Raw genomic sequence first — 26,279 nt, 5'->3', positions numbered from 1 at the left:
TTCAGGAACCGTCAACGATGTTCGTGGAAAAAAAAAAGAAGTAAAGATTGTCTCGAAGGAACGAACCTGGATTTTAAATGTCAGGGAAGAGCGACGTATTTAGCTCGTCGAGCAGATTAAATCTTTCGGATAAGTATCTGGAAAGTATTTTTCACTCATATATAAATAAATGATTATGGAAAAGCTGAGTTTCCCTTTTCTCGGGATGTACAGTTGGTGGGAGTTCGAGCGAAGATGTGGGGATCAAACGGTACGACGTCTCTGACCCACTGACATTCTCCTCAGTTTCTTACAAGACACAACCGTTGGTAATTCGTGACTGAAAGTTTCGATGTCGGTAATCAGGACTATCGGTCGAATACATTTAAAGAAAAAAGGATACGTCCACTATTGCTGGATCACGGATCTGTCGTGTATCGTTTTAACATGCGTCTGAACCGTGGCTTTTTGACCAGTGTCGCTGTTTGCTCGACGGTTCTCTTCGTTGTTTTGAGATCGAAATCGTCGACGGAGTTTGCGAGCCATTCAGAGGACGATATAGAGAAGCGTTATGCGAAGGAACAGGTAATCGATAATAGCCATAGATGAATTGTATCCAATAATCATTTGATACAAATTTCTTGTTATCTTGTTATTTGATTACTTCGTATTGAGTAGATACTAAATTTGACATTCGGTTGGTCTTCGAGGTAAGTTCTTGGCGCGGTATGTAAAAAGAAGAAAAGAAACGTCAGTTGTCGAATGATAACTTGTATCGTCGACATTTCGACCAATTTATGAAAGTATGTTTTAGAAAATATGATATGTAAATTTCAAAAAAATAAGCAATATAAATATAATAATTTTTGAGAAGATGATTACGATAAGAGATACGAATAAGACATTTTTTTCTCGGTAGAGGATTGTAAACATAACTGGTCGTAACGTTTTTAACGAAATTCTTATAGGGAGATTACTTTCCATTATGTCAAACATTTCTGACGATTTAATTAATTCTTAATACATTTTGGGTAGAATTTTTTTCGAATATTGCACTGGTCGAGTTCGGTACGCGCTCGATGCAGTGAAAGTGCGTCAGCTGAGATGTAATTGCTGGAAAGTGATATTTCTCGTTTGCGATTTAGAAATGAGTTCACCAGGAAGTCGGGCGCGACAACTAAATAATTAAAAAATTAAAGCGACTCGATAAGGGAACCATTTTTGCTCTGTTATGTATGATTGATAACAGTGGTAAGATCAATAACTTCATTGAACTTTGCAGATCAATACTTACGCTTTCTATCAGAGATTAAATTGAATCTTGTAGCGTTTTTCTTTTAATTAAGATTAGAATTATTACCATGAACAAGGTCTAATTATAAGACTAGGGCTAAGAAGATTCACCTCGATGTAAATGGTTGCAACATTTTTAATTTAATTTTTCGTCAAGTAAAATTTAGATAACTGATAGATAAGGATATAACGTACAAGAGGAGTGTAATAATTCTTTAATGAAAATCTTTTTGCACCAAAAATTTACCAAATTCACCACACTTTTAAATTAAAGAGCTTTCACGTTACAAATAATACTATTAACGACTTCCGTACAATTTGGCCAGGTCCATGTGTCGGATTAAATTTAACGAATTTTGGTAACGATAACGAAATCATGATTAATGCGATTTACTACGCAGACGTATCGATACGTTACGCCCTCGCTTGCGGAACTGGGCTCTCGTAGGAGTGTGGCAGAAATGAACAGACATATCTTGATGTTAACGCGTGTACCGGAAGCTGGGGCCGAACTGTTGGTCCTAATTTTGCAGCGTCTACAGGGCTACAATGCTTTCAAACATATACGTTTGCCACCTGGCGATCATGGACTTTTGACAACATTGCAAGAGGTAAACTAATTACACAAACGAATAGCTACACAATTATCTGAACAAATTTCGGAAAAACTTTCTTTTCCTCTCTGTGTATAAACGAAGTCAGAAAGACGACATTGTATTAGAAAAGACTAGCTTTTCCAAGGTTATTCCGAAAAACGAAAATCGAGCTGTTTTCGCCACTAGAAAGAAGATTTCTTTGGTGCGTGTTAATTAATCTTCAAACACGTAAATTCTGTATATCAGGTTGTCCGAAAAGTTTCTTTCGTAATTTAAACTCAATTATTTTGTGTGCAAGTGTTTATATAAATAGACAATCTAATTTCTTAGATGTGATGTTGTAACAGTAACGGAGCAAAATGAATCGTACACAATTCAATAATGTAACATAAAACATAAAATATTGTGTATCTATTACTTATTAATAAAACGAAAGAAGCTTTTCAGACAACCTAATACATTCAACGGTGTAAAGAGTTACTTTGAATCGTCCGAAATTGCATAGAATTTAATTACGAAACCACATTTATGTCGCCATGTACGGATTACCGTGTTGCGGTTAGATGACTCATGGGAGAATTCTTTGGATGATTGACCATGATAGTAATGGATACTCGTCGAATAATCGCGATGCCGTAATGTATCTAAGCGTCGATCGAATTCCGAACGATAACGGTAGAAGCATGAATCGGCTCCTGATTCATTGATCGTATAAATCTCGGCGAAATTTAATCACTCCGTGGCCGTTGCACTTTACGTTCACGTCAGAGTCGGTTTTCGGTGTTGCAATCGAAGTTGTACCACTTTCGTCTGCTAAAGCGACAGAGCCGAGAATTCCTATTTGGAGTACATCCAGGTAGCGAGGAGCAGACGTGGTTCACGTAGTTCGACGAGAAAAGCAATAAATATTGAATGATCCAATGTATTTGGAGTACGGTAATCAATCATCCTGGCACCTCGTATCGAGACCTCCCATTCTCGGTTATTTCGTTAGTTCGCTATTTTTATAAAATTTTCAAACGGATTCCGTCCAATCAATACAACGCAACGCGAAACTTGTAGGCATACGAACGAGGATAGAATTTGTTGATGTTTCAATTTTTTCATTAGAATCGTCCTCGCTATTTGTTAATAATATAATTGTATTCGTAGAAGTATATACATTGCCAACTAATTGAAACGAATAATGTGCAATCAGGAAACATCGTGACAATTATACTTAATATAAAATTCTTTTTATAAAGTCTGAGTGGTGTTAATTTATAAGTTTTATACTTAGCGACATTGGTAGGCAGTGACATTAATAAATTACATGCTTATTTACAAAGGTGGTAGCTTCCGTCTTTATTTTTGTACGTGGAAACGTTTCTGTTCATAAATTCGTAGCGTTTGGGAATTCCATTAGTATTTATTTAAGAAGAACATGGATGGCATTCTTTCGCAGGAACTATTAGTGGAAGAAATTACTAATATCATAAGGCAGGAAGCGATTCCTTTAAGTTTCGACGGAAACGTTAGGTTTTTAAATTTTTCGAAATTTGGACGACAAGCACCAACGTTTATATCTTTGGTGAGAAATCCCATTGGTGCTCAAAACTTACAGAGGTAAAAGACGTCACGTTATTTTATATGCACGTATGCAAAACGAAATATTAATATTGTTATGCTAATTAATTATTATCAGTGTATGTCAGAAATCCATCAAATCCGCAGTCCATTTATAAGAATTTTCTTAAGCGAGATACATATTGGCGTTTAATAGAAAACTAGACCCTCTTACAGATATCACGAACAAGGAAAAACGGTGCTTGAAAGTAGAGCCGTACCTATGTTTTGCGGACAAGACCCTCGATGCACGTGAGTACCTAGGTGTACACATGCAATGGCGAGAATTACGTAAATAGAGAAAACGGTTGTATAATGTTTAATTCGATACTATTATAACTTGATAGCGCGGCCTCACTACACACGATAAAAATAATTAGTTCGAAAGCGTAGATTACGAGGAATGAATCATTATTTAACTGGTTCATTGAATTTCTATATTTATAATAAATTGCAAACGTGGCATGTGTAATATAGTATATTGAAGAATGAATCCAAAAACAAAGGATGTATTGATAATACACATTTAATGTGTCGAATGCAAATATGTATTTATATTAATTACAGTAACTATTATACACATTTACGAGAGTAAATATCCTAAAAAGAGAGAAGTAAAAATTGATAAAAATTAGCGAACTAATGAATTATGCAAACAAGTAGAACCATAATACGTGCCAATATCGTCACCTGAAGATAGAAATAACGATTTTCCTATTTATAAACTCGTCACTGCAAATAACATTTTTATTTTTATTTTGTATCCTTTCTATATCGTTGCCCTGGAATTTATAGAGAGACAAATAACAAATGGGCATTGCAGCGGGCTAAAGCAAATATTGTCGAATGGTACCCAGTTGTTGGTATTTTAGATTGCATGGAGCAATCCATAAACCTATTGGAACATAAATTTCCATACTTTTTTCGCGGTGCAAGGCAAATTTATAGAAAAATTCGTAAGTAAACATAAAAAAAAAAAAATAAAGAGAAAAATATATTTCAGATATATTTGTACAAGAAGTACAGTTTTGATACTCTGATTACTACTACTTAGGACCCAAGAAATACCTTTCCGATACTTCGATTACATTAGATCCACGAGAACGGGAGATATTGTTCAGACTCTTCGAGGATGAAATAGATTTATATCAGTGGCTAAAATTTCGACTATTCAACGAAACATCCTACGACGTTGTGGAAAACTAACGCCTACGAAGAAAAAGTTGCCGTGGCCCGCTGGTATCCAGTTTAAAATTGCACCAAAGATAATTATATTAAACATATCGTGGCGATATTCTATTAACAACGAGTGAAAGGTTGTTTTATACTGATTGTACTGAATCGATTCGATTAAAAAACATTTTTCAAGAAGAAAATGTAAGTAATGTTTGTTCCCCTCTCCTGTTTTGATCATAGATTCCAGCGTTTTTAAATAATAAATGGGATATATAATTAATCCAGAGGAATATATTATAGCAGCACTATAATTGTTAATAATCATCCTTCGTTATTCATTAAGTTCATTGCAAACATATATTTTCATGTAGGACATATAAACTATGATGAACTAATTTTTCATATATATTCACATTTTTTACTTTCTTCTGAAAATTCATATAAATTTACTTAGTAAACGTAGTAATTACGACAATTAAACTTTTAATTATTGATTTGCACACAAATAATTTACCGATATTAAGTTTTTTAAATAAATAAAAAAATAACGGAAAATATGGCGTCATCTCTCGGCGAATCGTCCAAGTGTGTCGTGAAATCGTTTCCACTTTGTGCCGCTAGGTGGCACCACATTTCTCGGTATTTTTATTTATTTAAAAAACTGGATATCAGTAATTTATTAGCGTACAAATCAACAATTAGATGTTGAGTTATGATAATTATCATGTAAAATTACATTTATATGCAGGGAAAAGCAGAGAACTTATGTTTCGAATAATTTCATGTCACTTGCGGCATCTAGCGGCGTGAGGTGGAAACTATTTCGCGACAAACTTGGGCGGTTCGTCAGAGATGGCACCATATTTTTCGGTATTTTTTTCTTTATTTAAAAAACATAATATCGATCAATTGTTAGTGTAGAAATGAACAATTAGAAGTCGAATTGTGATAATTACGATGTAAAATTATACGAACATGTAGAAAAAATGTGAATATATGTGAAGAGTCTTTTGATATGGTCGAGTCAAGAAAAAAATGAAATTATAACGAAAGGTGCAGGACTGAATTTATTATTCCTTTTTAAGTAAATGTATTTATAGAATAAATATGGAGAACATACAAAGAAACATTCAAGAACACGAGTTACCGTCTCATCTTTTTCGCATTCCCCAATTCTTGTCACTGGTTGCTCGGAGTAATAGAAGCATAACATTGTATCGTGAAGCCACTATTATTTATTTACACCTAGCAACTTTGAAGCATAACTTTTCCGTATTCCGAGTCGTTGTGTAACATAAAACAAATGCCACGATTCCTCCTAACGATAATCACCAACGTTGATACGATAGAGGACTGCGAAAAATGATTCGAGTCACGCGAAGGAAGGACCTTTCTGTGGTTTCCATCGTATAATGAAACATGTAAAAATATTTACTCCTGTATTAAGCGTTCGCTATAAAAATGTTATTATCGTCATCGACAGTAGCGCGTATCGTTTGGAAACAATGTAAAAAGAAATACAAATCAGGGGATATTTTTAAGCGATTCCGGAGGTTTCACACGCATGTCGCGCGTGCAACAAAACATGAGGATCATGTTGATGTACAAATGAACGAGCAACAACATGAGCAACGCGTGTCATCACTTTTTCTTCGCGTCTTTTAGTCCAGCACCGGCGTTAAACTTAAAGAAGATGATGTCTCCATCTTCCACCACGTAATTGCGTCCTTGCTGTCTATATTTTCCAGCAGCCTGTCAGCAAAATAAAAGAAGACAAAAGTAACACTCGTATACAAAAGTCAGTATCGTATGTAAATAGTGCTACGACTCTCACTTTGACCGCAGCCTCTGACCCTTCGTTCTTAAAGTCATCGTACTTCATTACTTCAGCCATAATGAATCCCTTTTCAAAGTCCGTATGAATCTTTCCTGCGGCTTGGGGCGCTTTCGTACCTTTCTGAATGATCAAAGACACGATGAAATAAACACGGAAATAAAATCTACGAAGACGTTCGTTTATATTCACCTGAATCGTCCACGCTTTGACTTCGTCGTGGCCCGCCGTGAAGAAGTATTGCAACTGCAGCGCTTTGTATCCTTGAATGATAATCTTGTCAAGGGCGCTGAAAGGGAAAACGAAACAGGGTGTTACTTATAATCACGATTAAATCACAAGCGTAGCGTGAAACCACTAATCACGAACGGAAAATTGGATAAGTGGGACGGATTATATTGTGCGGGTGAGAGCCGAAGAACGAGAAGTTATTAGAGCTTGCGCGACTGTACGAATAACGTACCCCGTTGCGATACAAAAGTAAACCGATCGCCCGATTCTTTGGTACGGTGTATTAGAAAACAAAAAATGGACTCGTAAGTCGAAGAAGGGGTGGTCGGGAACAGGGACTGCGGAATATGATTGTCTCGAGCCGAATATCGTCTAATGACAGGGTACAAGAAGGGAGGCCATCCCGTTCCGTGGGCCCTGGCGGACTTCGAGACTTCAGAGAATACACATAAAGCTGAACGACTTAATACCGCAATTTTATCACTCTGACTCTGTCCGAGACCTACTTCGGCGCCTAAGTTATCTGCGGTCAGGAAATAAAATCGCGGTATCTAGAAATCTTTCGTTTGTCCCCTGTGATTACCGGGTGAACCACTCTTATACGATCATTTCGAGGGATCGAGGGAGTTTGCCGAAGAATTTCGATCTCTACCCACCGACGTGAGATTATGGTCGTCACTGGTGAGCATGATTTAATATTTGCTTCGTCGCGATTCGATCGATCCTGGTGGACGAAAGCTGGAGTTTTGTTAGCTTTCTTCATCGATGAGCGATAGAAAAGAATTCATAGCTTACCGTCTATTGGAAAGATATTCCGTTATCTCATTTTATAACTATGTGACATGTAAAAGAAAGGAAAAAAAAGCCCCGGAAGCGGAGGCGCCATGCGTCTTGCGCTCTCTCTTTCTCTCTGGCGGTAATGTTTTTGTTTGCGTGAGTAGGTCAAGGTAAATTAAGGTAGTGTAAGCTTTAGTTTTTAAGATATGTAAAATTGGCAAGAGATGCAACGGAAGGGGCCCGGAGAACCTCGAGGAGAAGCTGAATAAAGTATACATACATACATACATACAACTATGTGACATGTAAATAAACCAGTGTTAACAACACTATTTTAACAATAAAGGGTCATTTCAAATTTTCGTCTTATGTCGAAACATCCCCATTATATGTTCCATTACCAGTAAGAACGACTACTGTACATCGATTACGATTAAGTGAAATCGAACAATTTTTGTTACGTAAACCAATGACGATGGATTTCGTCGTCGATAAAAATATTTGAAATATAGGGAGTGTGCTGTACAACGCATGAATCGGTATTATTCGTGTATGACCTAGTAGCCAACTGAACCGGTTAGTCCTCGTTCCACTCATCCCCTAGCTATACCGGTGTGTGCCCGGGAGGGCAGGTGGAGTTTTTATGCAATTTTACAAGAATTTGAATAGCCGTCCGTAAAAATATAATGCGCCACGCCAAATGATGCCGCAGTTTTTATTAGTCGTCCTACATGAGAGCGGGTCGAGTCTAGACGCTTCGACTGAACCCTCCATTATTATTACCGTTAGTAGATAACTCGGTGCATAGTTAAATGTGGGAACCCCGGCTCTCGTTGGCTTGGCGTCACGAATTTTTAGAACGATCGTTTCCTTTCCACGCAACCTTTCGCGGTTAGTGTTTTATAATCGGTCACGGATACGACTCGGGCGTTGCAAATTACGTCAGAAAAAAATTAGTACATTACAATGTCTAAATAGGTCAAGGTAAATTCATTTCTGGATGAGATGTTATCGAGCACGGCCAATTTTAGAAGAACTTCTTACTTTTCAGGTATATGAAGGTATATGAAGGTATATGAAGGTATATTAGGTAGGCTTTGGATAGACAGATACAAGCACAGACGTGTAGAATTGATGATGAAAAAGAAAATTAAATAGAAAAAGTATTATAAGAAAGAATGATTAAAAAGCATGCGTGCAAAAGCTTAAGAGTTGGGTACACATTTTTAATGGTTTTATACGGATAAAGATCATAAAGCTATTATAATCAGGAAGGTAATTCTAATTTAATTATTTTATCATCGAACGATGTCTAAATTATAGACAGGTTTACGCACCTAGTAGCTTTCTGTTCTTCCAAATATTTCGCCCGTTCAGCCTCGTTCATGTCGACAAGCTTGTTTTCGAAAGCACCACTGAAAGGGATTAATACAGCTCCAGGATCGTTCTTATCGACCCATTCCTTTATTTTGATCAGCCTGGATACCATACCATAATATACGATTAGAATTCTAATGTCAAGCAACGCTGAGAATTTTGAATAGATTCTATCAAGCGATACATTTAAACAGAGAGAATTAAAGTATTTTTCAAGATTAACGTTGAGCACGCAATAAATTGCGTGCACTTGTTCGTGCACTTGTGTACATACCACCTGTTCTTTTTACGTATATAATCCTTTTCCGAGAGATTGACCAAATAAATAACTGGTTTCGACGTGAGGAATAGATATTTATTAAGAACTTCGATCTGCAACAGTACGGTCACGTTTTCAGCTGATTTATTAATTTCGAATCGAAGGTACGAATGCGGCGAAACTTACATCGGTGGCACTCCAGTCGGCGAACCTGATGTGCCTTTTCTCGTCCACCATTACGCCCTTTACTTTCAGCAGCGTGTCCTAATCAGAAAGATATTTCCAAGGTTTGTCCAGAAACTTTTATGGTAGACAATGAGATTTCGTTCTTTTTCAAACATTCTCGCTCGATGCAAATTTACTTTTACTACCGATCGGAAGAAACCAACGTTCCGTTTAGTATTTAACCGCACGAATACGCGCCACCGGGTGGAATGATTCCGTGATCGAACTGTGATTAGAGGACTGGCACACTCTCGCGAAACGTCGCTCCATTAGTTTGGCTGAGAGGACGAAGAGGTAACTTGGTGCTCTCGTAAAGTTTTAGCAAATTGCAAAGTCTAGAACGAGGGAGAGATCGAAAATTGGCGTGGGCCGATCCACGGAAAGAGGGTAATTCGATTGATTCGTTCTAGGAAACAGTGTGCCGCGATGGGGCTCGCTCTTAATTTCCTCGGTTAGTCCAAGCTTGGTAATATACTCGCGTTTACAACGGTTTCCTTCTGGTCTCGGAGCAAATAGTACGAGGGAACTAGAGTGACTTTTAAGGAAACGAGCCACTTAACACGATTCAATAATCGTTGATACAGGCTTGTTAAACGATATCGAGTCTCTGCCAGGAATACAGTCTACGGTATTTTCAGATTCCATGCGAGTCATTTTTACGTTTAACCCATTCGCTGCCAAGTACGAGACGTCTCGCAGTTCAAATTAATTGCAGTTACTCAAGGGATAAGTTTTTAGCATTTTGAGTCACGAATTAGTGCAAGAGAAGATCGTAAATTTTATTTTAAACAACAAATTTAATATCACTTTTTATTATCGAAATGATAATAGATTACACATCTCTATTAAATCTCGGCGTCCAACGTAGAATATCTGTTTTATTAGAAATAAAAACAAAATCCTAAAATCCCTCTCCAGAAATTCTTTTTAATTTCAAGTCTGTACAAAAAATCAGATTTGATCTGTGCACTGCGACATTTAAATAGAACAATCGTTCTTCTAGGCTATTATTTTTGAAAAAATTACTTACGTATTCAGGCTTCAGTTTCTTGTCGTTTCCGCGAACAACGAGCTTTTCCAATTTCTCGAGATGACCATTGAGAAACTCGATGTCTTTCAGTCGCAGTTCCTCGCTGATGATCTCGAGATCCCTCACGGGATTCACGTCCCCCTCGATGTGGGTGACGTCGTCGTCGTCGAACGCCCCTGCAATCAGATGGTTGAAAACACTGGATTAACCGTATTTAAGGATTCGTTCGATGGGAATCGGCGGTGTTCCGGGAAAACGGTTAACAAAAGCCATAACGTGCTCCCCTGATGCTCGTAAACCGAGCGTGCGTGTTGCAAAGATAAGTTCGCATCCATAATTGCGCGTGCAGTACACGGAAGAAGTAAACACGGTGACAAACTAATCTCTCGATCTCATCGACAGGCGCATTACCCTCCCCCTTAACGTAATTGATTTTATCAGCCGTCGTTTGTCCTGAACAATAACGCCGTCGTTTATACTTACTCACGATAAACGACTGTTCGCTGAAGATTGGCAGAATGTTATTCGAATAAAAACAATGTGCAGCACTTTATTCGCAGTCGTTTCGTTGGAACAGTTATTTTGATGATATATGAACAGAAAGGCTTGCAAGTATACAAAAAACAAATTGGGATCACTTACCTTTAATAATGACTAGTAAAATAACGAAAAGTGAATATGTACTCAAAGTAACCCATCACTGAAATATAAATGACAAGGATAAAGGATCCTTGGTATTTCATGAGCAATCATAGGAACTCATCATGAAAAGTAACACGTGGAAAACATGTACCTGATTGATCTAGTTTCGTTTGTTTGAATTTTATTAAATATTTTATTATTAATGTGTAATTTATGTATTTCATTGTAACTATGGTGCCCTTAAATTATCAATGAGTTCCTTTCGAACAATTTTTATAAACCTCGGTATACAAGGGCTTTGAGGGTCGCTAAATCTAAATCTGAATTCAGAATTTAGAAACTCAAAATGGCGGATCCAATATAGCGGACCAAAATGGGATTTGATTCGATTTGAACGAAACTTGGTGCGCAAGAATTTTTGTATCCGTTGACTCCAAATCTAACCTTGGAATTTAGGAACTCAAAATGCCGGATCCAATATGGCGGACCAAAATGGGATTTGATTCGATTTGAACGAAACTTGGTGCGCAAGAATTTTTGTGTCCGTTGACTCCAAATCTAAACTTGGAATTTAGGAACTCAAAATGCCGGATCCAATATGGCGGACCAAAATGGGATTTGATTCGATTTGAACGAAACTTGGTGCGCAAGAATCTTTGTGTCCGTTGACTCCAAATCTAAACTCGGAATTTAGAAATTCAAAATGGCGGATCAAGGAAGGCGAAATGAAGTGCGAAAAATGAATGGAAAATCAATAGCACAGAATCCCGCGCGTTAAAAGTGACTTTTCCATTCCTTTTCCAGTTACAGGTGTAACTTTTTGTAAAAACTTCCGAGTAAGTGCGTATGGAAATAACTTACGACAAAGATGGAAAATGCCATCGCAGGCGTTGATGTGCGATAAGAAACTGTTTCCCAAGCCCTGTCCCTCGGCGGCGCCTTTGACCAGTCCAGCGATGTCCACCACGTTCAAGAAAGCTGGAACTTTGCTGAAAGCAGTCGCGAAAGACGTCCCGCGTTACAATCGTCGACTTGGCCCGCGAATGAAAAACTCGTTTAGGCGCGTAATCCTGGCATTCACGGTGGCATGCACGCGTCTGGAATTGAAACGAGGGTGTCGCAGTGACAACGAGCTGTATTTAAATGCTAATACGAGTAGCCTCATTAAACAATTAGCCTTTGAAGAGTGGCGCGTTGGTGAAATGAACAAGAAGAAGGGGGATGCCGCGTTAGGTGGCTTTCATTAGGGATTGTTGAATCATCCGACACGTGCCAGTAGTCGGACCGTGCAATGTCGCTGCCAAGAGTGTTCCAGAGCTTTGGATCGTGGGAGGCCAGAACCAAGAGAGACCCTCTTTGATCTACCACCGTTTCGCATTTTAATCTCTCCAAATTAACGGAATTGTCAACCAGCACGTGTCGCAAAGCAAACTAAACTTCTACCCAGGCTTCCATTTTATAATTATTACTCGTTTCTTTCTTTACACGGTTCTCCACGGTCCATCGATTTCCGTTTGTTTTCTTTTATACGCTGCGCTGTCTGTTTACACGTTCCCAACAGTTTTCAATCCGTACTGTTTCCGAGCTTGGTATGCCTCAGCTCCCCATCTCCAAGGGATTAATGAATTTAGTTCGGTATCCGTGTTGTTTCCTTTTGTTACTCGCTGCCTGTTCAATATACGTTCCGCTATAGCGTTCGAAGGATGTTTTTCAGTCTATGGAACGTATACCCCTCCCCTGACTGCTGCTTTGTACATTCAATCTCTTCGTGTCAACGAGCGAGCATGATGACGCGCGACACGGTAAACACGGCTTTCATCGATAGTTGCTCGCGCTGATGTACACCGCAGCACGTATAGCGGTTTCCACGTGTTTCAATGAAGCAGCAATTGTCACACCTGATCAACCACGGACACGCGTGCGGCACTTCGATGGACTTCTACGGTTTAACACGTTGACACAATGGCTAGAAAGAGTACTCGTACGCCTAGTTGTTTCGCGATAACTTTGCACAAACAAGCGATGCACGAACATAATCTACATTAATTGACCCGTCACTGCACCGATCGATTAACTCCATTTTTTGAAAAATCTTAAATTTAAGTGTCGAAGCACTCGGTACAATCGTAACTTTTTATATCTATAGAAACTTTCCTGAAAGGGGAACAACTTCTTTCAATATTTATTTGTATTTATATTACAAAGGGAATCTTAAAAAAAACAATGTACATTATTTCATCGCATTTCTCAACTTTTTGTTTTACGAAGTCGATCGATTTGTGCAACGAACGGCTCAATTGATAGTCCTTCGCGTACTGTAGTCATAATTACGTAGTTCGAAATTGTTAGTAATACGTAATAAAAAAACATAATAAGAGTAGTACAAGAATTTGGGAGAGAAAAATCAATATAAACGTAAACGTTAGAAAATAAAGTTGCCGATACAGGAACAGACGATGCGAAAATAAACGAGAGGAGATGAAATACTGTCTTAAAGGGACATTGTAAAGCAAGTAAAGAAAAGGGATATGTAAAGTCGGTCGACGTTTTAACATGGACTTCGTGTCGCGTAGACGAGATCAATCTGCATTGCAGATCACGTGCCGTTTTCCTCCCTGCTCTGTCCCTAGCACGCGAAAATAAAAGCGAAGAAGTATGGAAATGCCAATGGTTATTCTGACTCGTTTCCCATCGCGAGGGTGCGTTTCCACGTAGACACGTTGCTTTCTTTCGATAATACGGTAACGCGTTCAATGGGGGCTTATTTTACGTTACGACGAAACGATATTTACTCACCTAGCCGGCTTGAAATACTCGCACAAATAATCGTATCTCGCGTCGGGCACGGGTACTCGACGTGCTGGAAAATAGAAAGAAGAGTTAGACTTCTGGAGAGGAAAATCTTGCAGTTCAATTTTCATACGAACGATACTTGTTATTTACAGTCTAAGTACGTGGTAACGCGTAATAACATATTTGAACTATTCGTTATGAAAGTGAAATAAATTCATTTTCCTTTTTATCGAGACGTAAAAGGAGTGATCAAAGTTTTCATAGTAGTGAAATAGTAGTTTTGCTAACCATATATTTTTTTTTCTTAAATTACACAGAATAGTATAGCTTACACTTCCATAACTCATACGATATGGGTATTGATAATACAGTGTTTTTTTAAAGATTAGTCATCCTGTCTCTATGAACCATTCAAGCGGTGACGTATCGGAAAAAAAATATTTTGTTCACTCTAATAGTTACAGGAAATTGTTAAATAAGACTATCCCTTGTGTAATTTCATTAATGATAGTAGAAATTATTTTTGTAATAAGTTTTTCTTTATAAATAGAGAATCTGACGAACTGTACTTGATGGAAGTTTGATCGAATCGACATACTTTTTAACTTATACCACTTTGATAATAAATGACGAATTTATTAATTAAGGATTCGTTTATTATATTAAAATACAATTAATCATATACACTATTAAGCAGCAAACTACACGAATTCAATTCTACAATTCTTCTTCAATTGAATGTAGCACGAAGCTATTGTCAGTTTTGCTGAGGTCACGAGTAATCAGACTAGAAGGTATACTACTACCACTGTTTCCATCACTTCTTCACGATTCGGTACAAAATGCTACATATATCGAAGATAATCATCATTTTCGTGTTCGTTTGAAGTCGCAAATGCTATCCTTGATACGAGCTCTATCACAACGTGAATTCTAAACGTTATTAGGCAGCAAACAATCTAAATTCAATCATCGACTTCCACTTCACTCGGGTCAACGAACATCTGCGTCGGCGATGTTCGACGAAACGTGAGAAAGACTGACGGACGCTTGTACACGTGAGTCAACATGGACAAGTGTCTACTTATTCTATTTGGATCCATATCATCGTCATCTTGATATTCGGGACCACTTACGAAGGGGTTGAGCTTCTTCTTCATGGCACGTGTTGCCACTTTAAAAATCTTGTCGAGACCGAAGATTCGATAGCTGACTCCGTCGTAGATCTTCGTTTCTTTCATGGCGCAGGAGACGTTTCGAGTCTTCAAGTACACGCCAATAAAAATCGCAGCGGTGGCGGAGGACGACAAACCCGGGAGCTTCGGGCGAATCACGCTGACCTGGTTCACGGCTTCGACGATCACCTTGGCGACCGTTTGCTCCAAGAAACCGAGGTTTGGTAAATCCTTGATGTCGATCGGCGCCAGTGTTCGCAAGAATTTAATGTCGACGTTCGAGTATTTCTCGGAGCTCGTCAGGAATCTGTCGCGACACTCCTCCGTGCAAAACAGGTACACCTCGTCTTTGTACAGAACACCTATGCTCGACTTTCCGCGTACGAGTCTGCGACTCGGTAGATTGTCCGCGTAGGTGACCAAGCAGAAACCGTCGACTCTTAATCGCTTAGCCCAACACGGGTGTTCCACGTCGACCTCCTCCGTCAAAACTCGAGGACGATCTTCGGGCAGACGCGCGGTATTTATCGGTGGAAGGTGCTTCTCTGGATTTTTAACGAAGTCGTCCATGTGCCGCGGGCAGATCCAGTAGAAATGTTCCCTGAATTGAACCATTCCTCGGTGATTCGGCGGAGGTCCAGACGTCTTCATGATATTCTCGTGAAACAGACACAGAGGACAGTACGATTCGAATCGACTCTGTCGCTGCTTGAATTCGTACGGCGAAACGTTCATAAACGTTAAACTGTGAGGCTTGTCGTAATCGCTCTCGCGAAAATACGATCTGATTTTCGCGTATCTAGAGCACACTTCTCGATCGGCTCGCGTCCACACGTGCCACGTGCTCCTGGTGGCGTCGATTTCGATCACGTTCTGAGCGAATTTCCCCAGCCAATCGCGATAATTGCCCTGCCCGACGTTCCAACTTTCGTAACGATGCGCCAAGAATCCGTCGGAGAAATTCAAAGGCTTGTTCGTCTCGTCGGCTTCCCGAGATAGGCACTCTAAACAAAACGCCAGATTTGCTTTCAGGTCGAGCACGACCATCGGTTGAACGCCAAGAAACGTAAGTGCCTCGTACTCTTTGCGATTAACAGGAAAACCGTCCAGCACGAGGCCCTGAGAGGTCGAACAAGGATCGACGGAATACATTTCAACGGCACGGTGTAGGGATTCTTCGGGGGCTAGGTGGCCAGCTCGGAGGACGGACTCCGTCGATTCCGCCGACTCCGTCCAAGGAAAATGTTTCAGAACGTGGCGCAGAGCGGCTCCTCGAGTAACCATCTTTATTCCGTACTTGGTCGCAAATCGACGCGCGAGAGTCGTTTTTCCACATTTCGGCGGACCTATAATCGAAAGCCGAAAAGGTACGACAGGTGCACAGGAATCCTGTTCGACGTACGAGAGCGGATTCTTCAAGAACGCCGAACGAGCATCTTTACCGCCGAGAAAATAAATGAATCCTCGATGTATCACCGGATAGATCTCCTGTCGAGCTTCCAGTGGCAGAAACATCTGCAGAGGAATCGCATTTTCGCGCAACTGCACGGGACACCAACGGCCGAAAGAGCTTTGGAGATAGTAACCGCAGTCGAGGAGCATTTCTGCTGTCTCCAAGTCAGCCGTGTACGTTTTCTCGAGAACGGAAACATCCCGTTTAGCGTAAGGAGTGAGCATTCTCATGATCTGTAAAATAATTTCTTTGATATCGCGTTCTCCATCGATTACCGCGTAAGGTATCGATTCGTTCTCCAGCGCGGTCCGTGTAGCGACCATCATTTCGGCATCGACATCGTACATTTTCTCAAACTCTTCCTCGATCCTGTGCCTCGCCGTCTCGAAGTCTTCCCAATCGGTGAAGAGCACAGGTTCAGGATTCTCTCGTCGCCACTGTTCGTCGAGTTCCAGCCGCTTGCTCTCTATTATCTCCGGATCGATGCCAAAGGACGGATCGGACGAGTCCGACGAATCGTCATCTTCGTACGAATATGAAAATCGTTCGCCCTCTCCCATATGTAATTCCTCGATCGTCTCCCGCAGCATCTTCTGTATCCATACTTCCGCGTCACTTTCGTAATCACTCAATGCCACCGTGTAACGTAAATACTCGACGCGTTTCTTCTCTTCCGTCACGTCCTGCCAGAGCTTGAGTAATTCCGGTATCATCCTCTCGCGCGCCTTGGCTCTACCGCACTGGAGTTCTATTATCATCTCGGGTATCGCGTAATGTTTGATCGCAGTCTCCCAGTCCTGCGGGCAACTCGGGAATCGGTCCAACACGACGCCATGTAGGTTGTAGTGTTCCTCGAAAAATGCTAATAAACATTCGCGTAGCATTCTCTTAGGAAGAATCCCTCCTTCTTTCCAGTAGCGTCGAACGAAGGTCTGCACCGTAGCCTCGTCGGTGCTGTATCTCCGATCGTCTAGATCTTCGGGCAGTTCCACCTCCTCCGAGAGATCATTGGGTGAAACAAGAACACCTCTACGGGAAAGTGGGAACATTTGTCGGTCTTTGGTATACGTAGCGAAATTGTCGAAGTAATCCACGTGGACCAAGCCGTATTCTCGAGAAATCGCGTCAGCCACGATGCTCTTGCCGCATCCCGTTGGACCAATGATGCTGATACGAAGAGGTGGAATGGTAGACAATGGCTTCCGAAAGGGAAGAGAGAACACCTGCGGACTGCGGACGAATTCCTCGAGAGCCGTAGCGCTGGAGAGGAGATAAATTCTGTTCATGAAAATTGCGCTGAAATCTTCTTTGCCCTTCCAGAAGACGTTGTATCTTAGCAGCGCTACTGGACAGTAATCATTAGTGTCGCCAAAGGGCCGATTATCATCCTTAAACTCCAATTCCGTTGCTCGTCCTTCGCCCTCCGCTTCGTCCTCTTCGCCTACAATTTCCGTAGTATCAGCCATGGCCATGTACTCCGCAAGGTCTTTCTCCCGTTCCTTCTCCTCGTCGCTCATAATTCTCGCTTTATCCGCGTAACGAGCTTCGATATTCTCGATGACGTACTCGGAGACGTTATCGATTTTACCGACGTTACAAGTGATCAGACTTTTACAGGACTTCGCTATCGTTTCCTTCGCATCTTCCCAGTCTAGTTCAAATTGTCGAACGTGTCGAAGGTAGTCTGCCAGCCCTCGAGTCTCTTCCTCTTCCTCTTCCTCTTCGTTTTTATTTGTGGTACCTTCCGAATAATCCATATATTCCCCTTCCATCTCATCGCGCGATTCCTGTTTGACTTCGTGAATGCTGTTCCATTTGGATATCAAGTATTCGTACGGTTCCTCGTCGAATAAGAGAATCGCATCTTCAAACACGATTTTCTGGTCTTCAACGATAGTTCTCCACCTTTGGAGGTCAGGATACATGCCATCCACGACGTAACCTCCGTCTCTCCATACATCGATATCTATCTCTTCCTTCGGTATATCTTGGATCTTTTTAATAATTACCCTCGTGTCCTCTTCGACGTCCGTGTAAGTCGAAAAATCGGAGAAACTGTACGAATCCGTCTCTTTCGAGTCCACCATCGTACCTCTGAAGACTCGCGCCAGCTTTTTGCATAGATCCGACTTTCCAGAGTATTTGGGTCCGAACACCGCCATTTTGCAGGTTGGCCGAGGAGCAAAGGGCAACAGGAAGGTTCTCGGATTCTCCAGAAACAATTCCATAGTTTCTTCCGAAGACAGGAAGAACATTTTGTTCATAAATTTGACGGCGTACTTGGACAGCCCCTCTACGGTCTTCCCTCTGGCTAATTCCACCGGACAGAGGAAGTTCCAGGACGAAAGCCTCCAAGGATACATGGGCGACACGGTTTCTCTGTTCATCAAATACTGGAACGCTTCCTCGTTCGATTTGCTCTCGAATTCGTTCGCAGGGATCGTTGGTGGCGATTCGTCGTCGAATTTTACCGCGGCAGGATCCATCGATCTCTTCGGAAGGATCATTCGTGGAACTGGCAGCAGGCGCAAACGCGAAACCGTGATTTGAAACATACGCGATACAGGAACACGGCCATCCACGCGTATCACGTTTTCTGGCTTATGCAACAGAGTCCATTTCTCGATGGCGGGCATCGCGAAACGTTTGTACAATTTGCATTGGGCCTCGACGTTCGATTTTCCGTCGCAGGGTCGCTTCAGCAAATACTTCCTCCGGTGATCGTCCAACGTTTCCTCCTCCCTCGCAAATTTTCGATGAAATTCCAAGGAAACGTTCGCGTCGTTTCCCGTTTTATCGTCGGAGAACATAGTTTCCATACTTTTTCCCTTCCCAAGAAAGCTCGTGTCCACTACGCGACCCGTCGCTGCGTCTGTGCGAAGACGTTCACGCTTTCTGGCAACGTCCGCATCCGGGCACGTTGCGTAGATAACGATCGACGGTTTTATAGGCCACGTGGTAAATATTTCTTCGACCTGATTATAAATAAAACCCTCGTAATTGGGTCTAACCGCGCACGCGTTATCCTTGAATTCCCGATCGGAAGAAATTGCAGACCGTTGGCATTGTTCGAGATCACCAGGCGTGGAGCATATTCTTTCGAACGACGATCCGTGGAGCTTCGCGTAATTCAGAGCGAGATTTTCGTCGTCTTCGTTCGAGTTGCGGTCGTAAGAGGAATAATCGAGCGTCTCGTTCGGAATCAGCGGCAAACCTTCCACGACGTAACCTCTGTGAAGCACGTCTCTTTTACCGATTCTGTTTTCCACTAAGCTCATGATAACGTCCGGACCTAAGCGTTCGCCTGATCTTAAAATGTCTACGATGGTTTTACCGTTTTCAGTCCCTTGCTCGATCTCCTGGTTTACGAGGTGCACTGGACTAATCAAAACGCAGTTCCAAGCGTCGGCGATCATGGCTGCGAGTTCGGCGATGTTTAAACCAGGCTTTCCGAACACGGCGAAACACGTTGGTTTAGTTTGGAGGTACTTCTGAGTCGCCTCGGTCTCGCGATAGGGATCGCGAGTCGCGTAGGGTTGCTCGGAAGGCTCGTAATGGGGTTGAACGTTTCCGTACTTTCTCGATTGGCACTTGCCGGTGAATCTGGTGAATGGATTCACATCTTCGTTGAAAGCATAGTAGGAGTTCGCTTTCGGATAGACACAGTCGTGAGGTTTTGGCCACGGAGGAACGTACTCCTGGCGAGGATATCCTTTGATAAAATGTAAGAAACTTTTCTTCGTGATAAACGACGCGTTTACGTAGAACTCTTCATCTCTACGGCCGTCGCGCTTCTCGGGACTCGAGATTCCGTCGCACATCGCTGAATATGTTACCGTGTTTAACGTATTCTCTTTTTAAAAAGGGCATTTTGAGGTTGGCTGTAACCCGTCAAGATATGGACAGGTTGTAAATCTGTAGTTGCAAACAATTGACACGAAAGCTAACAATAGGTTAACTCTCTATGAGCCAAATTATTGTTACTTTGACGTTTCAGATCGATGCCAACCGTCGTTAATATCGTTATTAGTCGAGCCGTTCATTGTACAAATCGATTAACTCCATAAAATAAGAAGTTGAGAAATGCGATAGAATAATATGTTTTTTTAAAAATTCCCTTTATAATATAAATTCAAATAAATATTGTAGAATGCATAAATACAGATGTAGCTTTATAAAATTAATAAGAAAAAATAGCCAAAGAATAATCGTCAGTAATGTTACAATTTTATTATTTGACGAAATATCGATATATTATATTTGATATATATATTAATTGTACTTAAAAAGTTCTAGATATACAAAACTAATGCATTGCCGATTACAACAACAAAAATTGGTAATGGACGACCGTTCCATTACCCATTTTTTTGTTCGTAATGTGCCATTTTTCTGACAATGCATTACGAAAGTATCGCAATATTTGCGTAACTCTGGTCTTACGTAGACTGCGGATAATCATGCGAATTCATGTTTTCACAAATATAGAAAAAGGTGTGTAAATACTTATTTTCATTGGGATCGATGGTGCAGAATGGGAAATTCTCAGCAGCTGCCTGGCTTTTTGTGAGAACATTGAAGAAAGTTGATTTCCCTACGTTCGGTATGCCTACTATACCAACTTTTAAATTGGTACCCACGCGGCCGATAAGTGGTTTCCTTTCGGGCTCTTCAACTTTTTTTGGCGCCATTCTAGGGAAGAATACAGACATCCATTATTATCGTGTCTACGCTAATCAGATTCTATTTGTGCGTCGCTGTTTTCAAGACGGTGAAAGGAAAATCTTGGAGCTGGGCTATCATTTTAACGCAGCGGACACTACAGATATTACAACCTTTACAAAATGGACATATTTACCCTGAAACGCAAGCAGAGTATCGTTCATTAAAAATTGATACATAATATGAGAACTGTTCTTATTTATTTCTTATTATCTTTTTGTCGCGAAATGTACTCCGTGGCTTGTCAAACCAGAGAATGATCACGTGATGACTATGGATATCTTTGTTATTCGGTTCGTTGAAGCATGTACAGACGGTACACGGTAAGTTGCCGTGGAATCAGATTCGCTGCACTAGAATAACTTTCGACGCACCGGTGTCTCATTACTCGTGAATTACTCATCAAAGGGTTAAGTTTTCCGTGTCCGTGACTTTGTGACATCTTACTACTATGCATCGGGTGGACGCTCGTCAACTTAACATGGTCGGTGGGTACAGGGACTATAAGAATGTTTATTGTTTGGTATTATCACGCCAAAATCGGTAGACATACCCGTGGACCACGTCTATCGCGAGAAAAGTGATCCGCGGGATTCATACGATCTAGCGAATCAGGATTCTGAAAAGGAGGCGCGAGACGTTGGCCGTGGACCATTTTTCTCGCGATAGACGTGGTCCGCGGGTACGTCTCCTGATTTTGGTGCGAAAATAGCGAACAATAAACATTCTTACAGTCCCTGTACCACGGAATTCCTACGATCTAGCGAATCAGGATTCAGAAAAGGGGGCACGAGACGTTGGCCGCGCCGCGGCGCCAAAGCGCCTCTCGAGTAGCACCGCGGAGGGGTTTCTCTCGTCTCTTCTCCTCCATTATCGTAATGTGCAAATTTTCTGCGGACCGCGGCGAAGAATGGCGAGAGGTGCCGCGGTTTCGCGTTAAACCGTTCCGAGGACCCGATAGTTCGGGGATGGACAGAGAAAGGGAAAGAGAGGAAGGCCCGGCGATGGTTAAGAAAAAGGACCAGGGAAGGGAGGGAACCGTTGAAGGAGCTGAACGGGAAGAAAGGGGACGAAGAAGAAACGCCAAGTCGGTGGCGGATTGGCGGCCTGAGGCGCGGTTGCAGATTCCCGGCGTGATGCCGGTGATTCGCGGCTTTGGTGCCCAGTAATCGTCGGACCCGTCGTATTCCTGGCGTATTCCTCCTCCCTCGCATCTTTGCTCGGTGAATCCACCTTCGTCCTTTCCTCTCCGTCTACCTCGAATTCGCTCCTCCGCGCGCTTTACTTCGTCCAAAGCCCCCCTCTTGCCCCCCCTCTGCGCCACCCGCGGGCGTCTTGTACCTGCCTCGTCCTTTGATACGGCGCGGGCCGTTGTACATTGGAGGACGAGAAGAAAGAAGGGGGGCAATCTCGCGGTAAATACAGCAATCGCTTGATGTGCCGTCCGCATTAATATAATTAGTCACCCCGAGCGCTCGAAAGCGACCCGATGCTCTCGAGGAGCCCGACATCGGCTTGGTTCTGTTTCAACCATCACGTGGCCGGGGGCATTACACGTACACGCCAACCATGCTGGACTCTTAAACATTCCGAGGGAGTTGGAGGAACAAGGGCGTGGTCGATCCATCTCGGGTCATTTTCATTTCTATCCGTGCAAACTGATCTCTGCGCCCCCCCCCCCCCCCACCCATTCATGCCGCGGTTCATTTTTGCATGCGAGTTCGATCCGGACAAAGGGGGATCGGTATCTCGGAGCATCGTGAATCGATGGCATCGACTTGGATCAGGGGTGAGGAACCTGGAGCCTTTCGAGGTGTTCGGAGCAGACTGTTGCCACGTTTTGCCAATTATGTACAGTTTTCGTTCGTAGTACACTTCGCGACCAAAAGGTAGCACGTTGGGTAAATTTGTTCATGTGAATGCTGCTTAATGATGTATTATGTTGAAATATTCTGTATTATGCTGGAATATTCTGTATTAAGCTGTGTTGTGTTAGAATATTCTGCAATATGCTGTACTATTCTGGAATATCGTGTATCATACTGTATTTTGCAGTATTATGCAGTGATATACAATTTTATGTTGTGTTATACTCCGTTATGCTATAGTACCATATTCTCATATTATGTAGCAATTTTAAATGGGCAATACTTTGGTACAGGGTAAACATATCCATTTTGTACGCTGACTGAACTTAAATATAAAACTTTCCGAATGACTCTCGCATCGAGTACAAGTTCGCACGGTTTGAACAGCCCGCGCATCGTTGGCATCGATACACGTATAATCGAGGTATCGAGTTTCGACTGTGTTGCACAGTGCTGCCTCGTACCACACGGTTCTCGAACCACGCGCAAACTGCACACTGGAACTTAACCTTACTTTCTCGAAGGAACAAAGCTGTTCTTACATAGCTAACATTAACAATTACAAATCTTATATTTGTCGACGTTGTTGCAACGCACGGAAGTTGTTCGTTTCTACCTAACCTTCGCCTATGCTTCTCTAAAAGCGTGACTAGGAGCGTAGCATGGTCGCATGCGCCTACGTTACGTGGCTTCTGTGAAAATCACTCTAACGTCTACGAGATTGAGATCGTATTCACACAATGAACGAACGTTTCGACGACGCAATTCTGTTTAAATACCTTAGGTATCGCTGATACTTTCACCGAGTAAATATCGCTGCACAACGCGTGGCACGGAAAGGAACACACAGCACCACAGTGACGTCACGCGTTCGACCGGCCTCTGGCTTGGAAACAGGAAGCTAGGTTACCGACGGAGAACTTATCCCGCGATGAACCTGAACAGAATTTCTGGAGTGGATATCGCTTTATTCGATTTACAAACAACGAATGAGACGATAGAATTTTTGTTCGCATTGTTTATTGGATGATTAAATCTTTGTTCGTTGTGGAATATTAGATTGTACCGAATAATTCGGATTGTAATTTTTATTCGACGAATAACGAATTAAAAGTCGTTGCAAATTTTAAACGGTATAATATGTATATTATACTTATACTTATTCATTATATTTATTATTATTTAGTATACTTATTTATTTCTCAGTATTTTTATATCGCACGATTGGCAATGAAAGTGTTAAACGATGCATGAAATCGATAACTGTTTGGACCTCTTAAAATCAATGCTCGTTTTGATTATTTCCAACGGTTGTTTGGTGCTCGTCGCTCTATAATCTCCGTAAAACGAGCCTCCAGTTGATTCCAATGATGATTGCATCTCCACGAAGTCGTTCGTTCGCAGACAAGTTCATCTTGATTCTAGGAATAGTTTTACAAAATGAAACGCTACCTTTAATCATGTGGAGAAAGGGATCATCAGACAGGGCTGATTGCGACGTTTTCGTGGAAACCATAAACACGCACATTGCTTTCAAACAAATTCAAAACCCTTTCGGAAGAGAAAAAACGTCCTTTTGATTGAATCCTGTCGGTTGAGCGACTTATTGTTTAAATAGAACCTTGGTTAATTCATAAATATATGTAAATAACCAAGAAGTAGATACTGCTTTCTCAAAAGATAGAATAAAATAACCTATATATTATTTGAGAGTTTTAATTTTGTTCCAATTTGAAGAAAGTTAAAGGAATCTGGACATAACCGAAAAAAAATAGAAGAAAACTAAATAAAATCTAATGAAACTGAGCAAAACTGAATAAAACTTGAGGACTACAGCATCGTTCTAAATCTTGTTAGCGTCGTAGATTTCTAGTTGTTTGAACCGGAATCATTGGTTGATTTCTTGATGCGACGTAATTTCCTATCGATCCATTCTTGGATGGTTGCTAACACGATACATCGCGTCAACCGGGGTTCCGTTTGGCCGATGGATTTCTAACGTGGAGTCGTCCTCGTGGCATATGATTATTTCAATTATTTTATTACGAACCGTATCAATTCCGGTCCATATAATGCATATAATCAACAGGCTATTATTCCACAAGCGCACGGCCGGCGGAAAGGACCTTTCCTCTGCCTCTCTACTCTGGTCCATGGCCCGTACCATCTCAACTCGCTCGTTTTCATTGTAATTTGGAGACCGCAAATGCGTCGGCGTCACTGGTGCACTGGAGCATCTTGCCAGCGCATCGCATCGCTCGATTTCTGCTCCCTTGGTGCTCTTGTTGCCCGACAATTTCGATGAAATGCATATTAAACCGCGCCGAATTATAGGAATCTCGGCAGATTAGATGCGCGTTGAATTGAAGGATTGCGTTACTAATTTCAAGCGAAACACCGACGAGCCGCTCGTTTGCATGGGATTTATTTGTGAACGGGCACGCATCGATGCACAGTGGCCGATTCGCCAAAACCAGCTAGAGAGGAAATAAAAAATATCCACTTGAAAAGAATGTAGTACAGTGGAACCAGTAAAAATGGAACAATGCCGTTCCGTAGTATCAACAGATCCTTATTTCGTTACATTGTAGGAATTTTTAATTCCATCGAAGCAACAGGTTCGCGTCGATTTGAAAACCGATGCGCAATCAAATTTATATTTAAATGTTAAAGAACGCAAACATAGAGGAAGTTAATACCCTCGCGTGTTCGCGCTAAACAAAAAGTAACCGTTCATTCGTCGTAACGACCGAGACAGAATTTCGGGAAGAAAGCGGAGCGAACAAAGAAAGCGCATTAAATCTTTGTTCAAATATTACACACCTCCCGGGCGTCTCGTTCGCTTAGAGGCGATCGTACGCGGTTACGTTTCTCCGAGTCGTTTGGCGCGGATGTTTTCGAATGTGCCACGGCTCGGTTTTATTGGTGGAAAAAATGGAAGACAACGCGGATCGTAAATGGAGCACTGAATAACAGGGTAGCAAGGAGCAAGAACGAAGTTTGCATTGGAGGATAATAAATGTAGAAACGATTATTTAATGAGAAAATCGGGGACTTTACGAGGAAATAACGCCGAAGCAATCGAGTGTGGTCCAATTAGATGCGGCATAAAAACTTTACTTCTATCGTGCCGCGCGATACGCGCACGGTAATCACCGTTAAAGTCAACGTAATCAATATTGGCGCAAATCGATGTCATTTACTTGCATCTCGTTTTCAAAGAAAAAAATGTAACGCTTAGGGC

The 26,279-nt window shown here is 41.5% G+C and overlaps 2 protein-coding genes across 3 annotated transcripts; one reads left to right on the top strand and one right to left on the bottom strand.

Moving 5' to 3' along the window:
• The first annotated feature begins 297 nt into the window (after positions 1-297).
• Positions 298-5,099, top strand: LOC128875019 (uronyl 2-sulfotransferase-like). Of its 2 annotated transcripts, none has more exons than XM_054120302.1 (6): positions 298-564; positions 1,674-1,883; positions 3,313-3,473; positions 3,651-3,725; positions 4,269-4,429; positions 4,528-5,099. In XM_054120302.1, exons 1-6 carry the CDS (start codon positions 427-429, stop codon positions 4,677-4,679), a joined length of 897 nt encoding a protein of 298 aa, XP_053976277.1. In that variant the 5' UTR covers positions 298-426; the 3' UTR covers positions 4,680-5,099. The 2 variants fall into 2 exon arrangements, with proteins under 2 accessions (XP_053976277.1, XP_053976276.1); XM_054120301.1 differs by having other exon boundaries at positions 3,639-3,725.
• Positions 5,100-5,697: 598 nt separating this feature from the next.
• Positions 5,698-23,958, bottom strand: LOC128874780 (obg-like ATPase 1). Its single transcript, XM_054119843.1, has 11 exons — positions 23,815-23,958; positions 20,956-21,137; positions 13,821-13,881; positions 11,886-12,013; positions 10,383-10,558; positions 9,314-9,391; positions 9,143-9,240; positions 8,829-8,969; positions 6,676-6,772; positions 6,484-6,606; positions 5,698-6,401 (listed from the first exon to the last, which is right to left on the bottom strand). Exons 2-11 carry the CDS (start codon positions 21,134-21,136, stop codon positions 6,291-6,293), a joined length of 1,194 nt encoding a protein of 397 aa, XP_053975818.1. The 5' UTR covers position 21,137; positions 23,815-23,958; the 3' UTR covers positions 5,698-6,290.
• Between the last annotated feature and the right edge of the window lie 2,321 nt (positions 23,959-26,279).

This window comes from Hylaeus volcanicus, chromosome 4 (genome assembly GCF_026283585.1).
Source record: "Hylaeus volcanicus isolate JK05 chromosome 4, UHH_iyHylVolc1.0_haploid, whole genome shotgun sequence".
Classification (NCBI taxonomy): domain Eukaryota; kingdom Metazoa; phylum Arthropoda; class Insecta; order Hymenoptera; family Colletidae; genus Hylaeus; species Hylaeus volcanicus.
The sequence above is the reverse complement of the archived record's forward strand: the minus strand, read 5'-3'. Positions and strand labels throughout refer to the sequence as shown.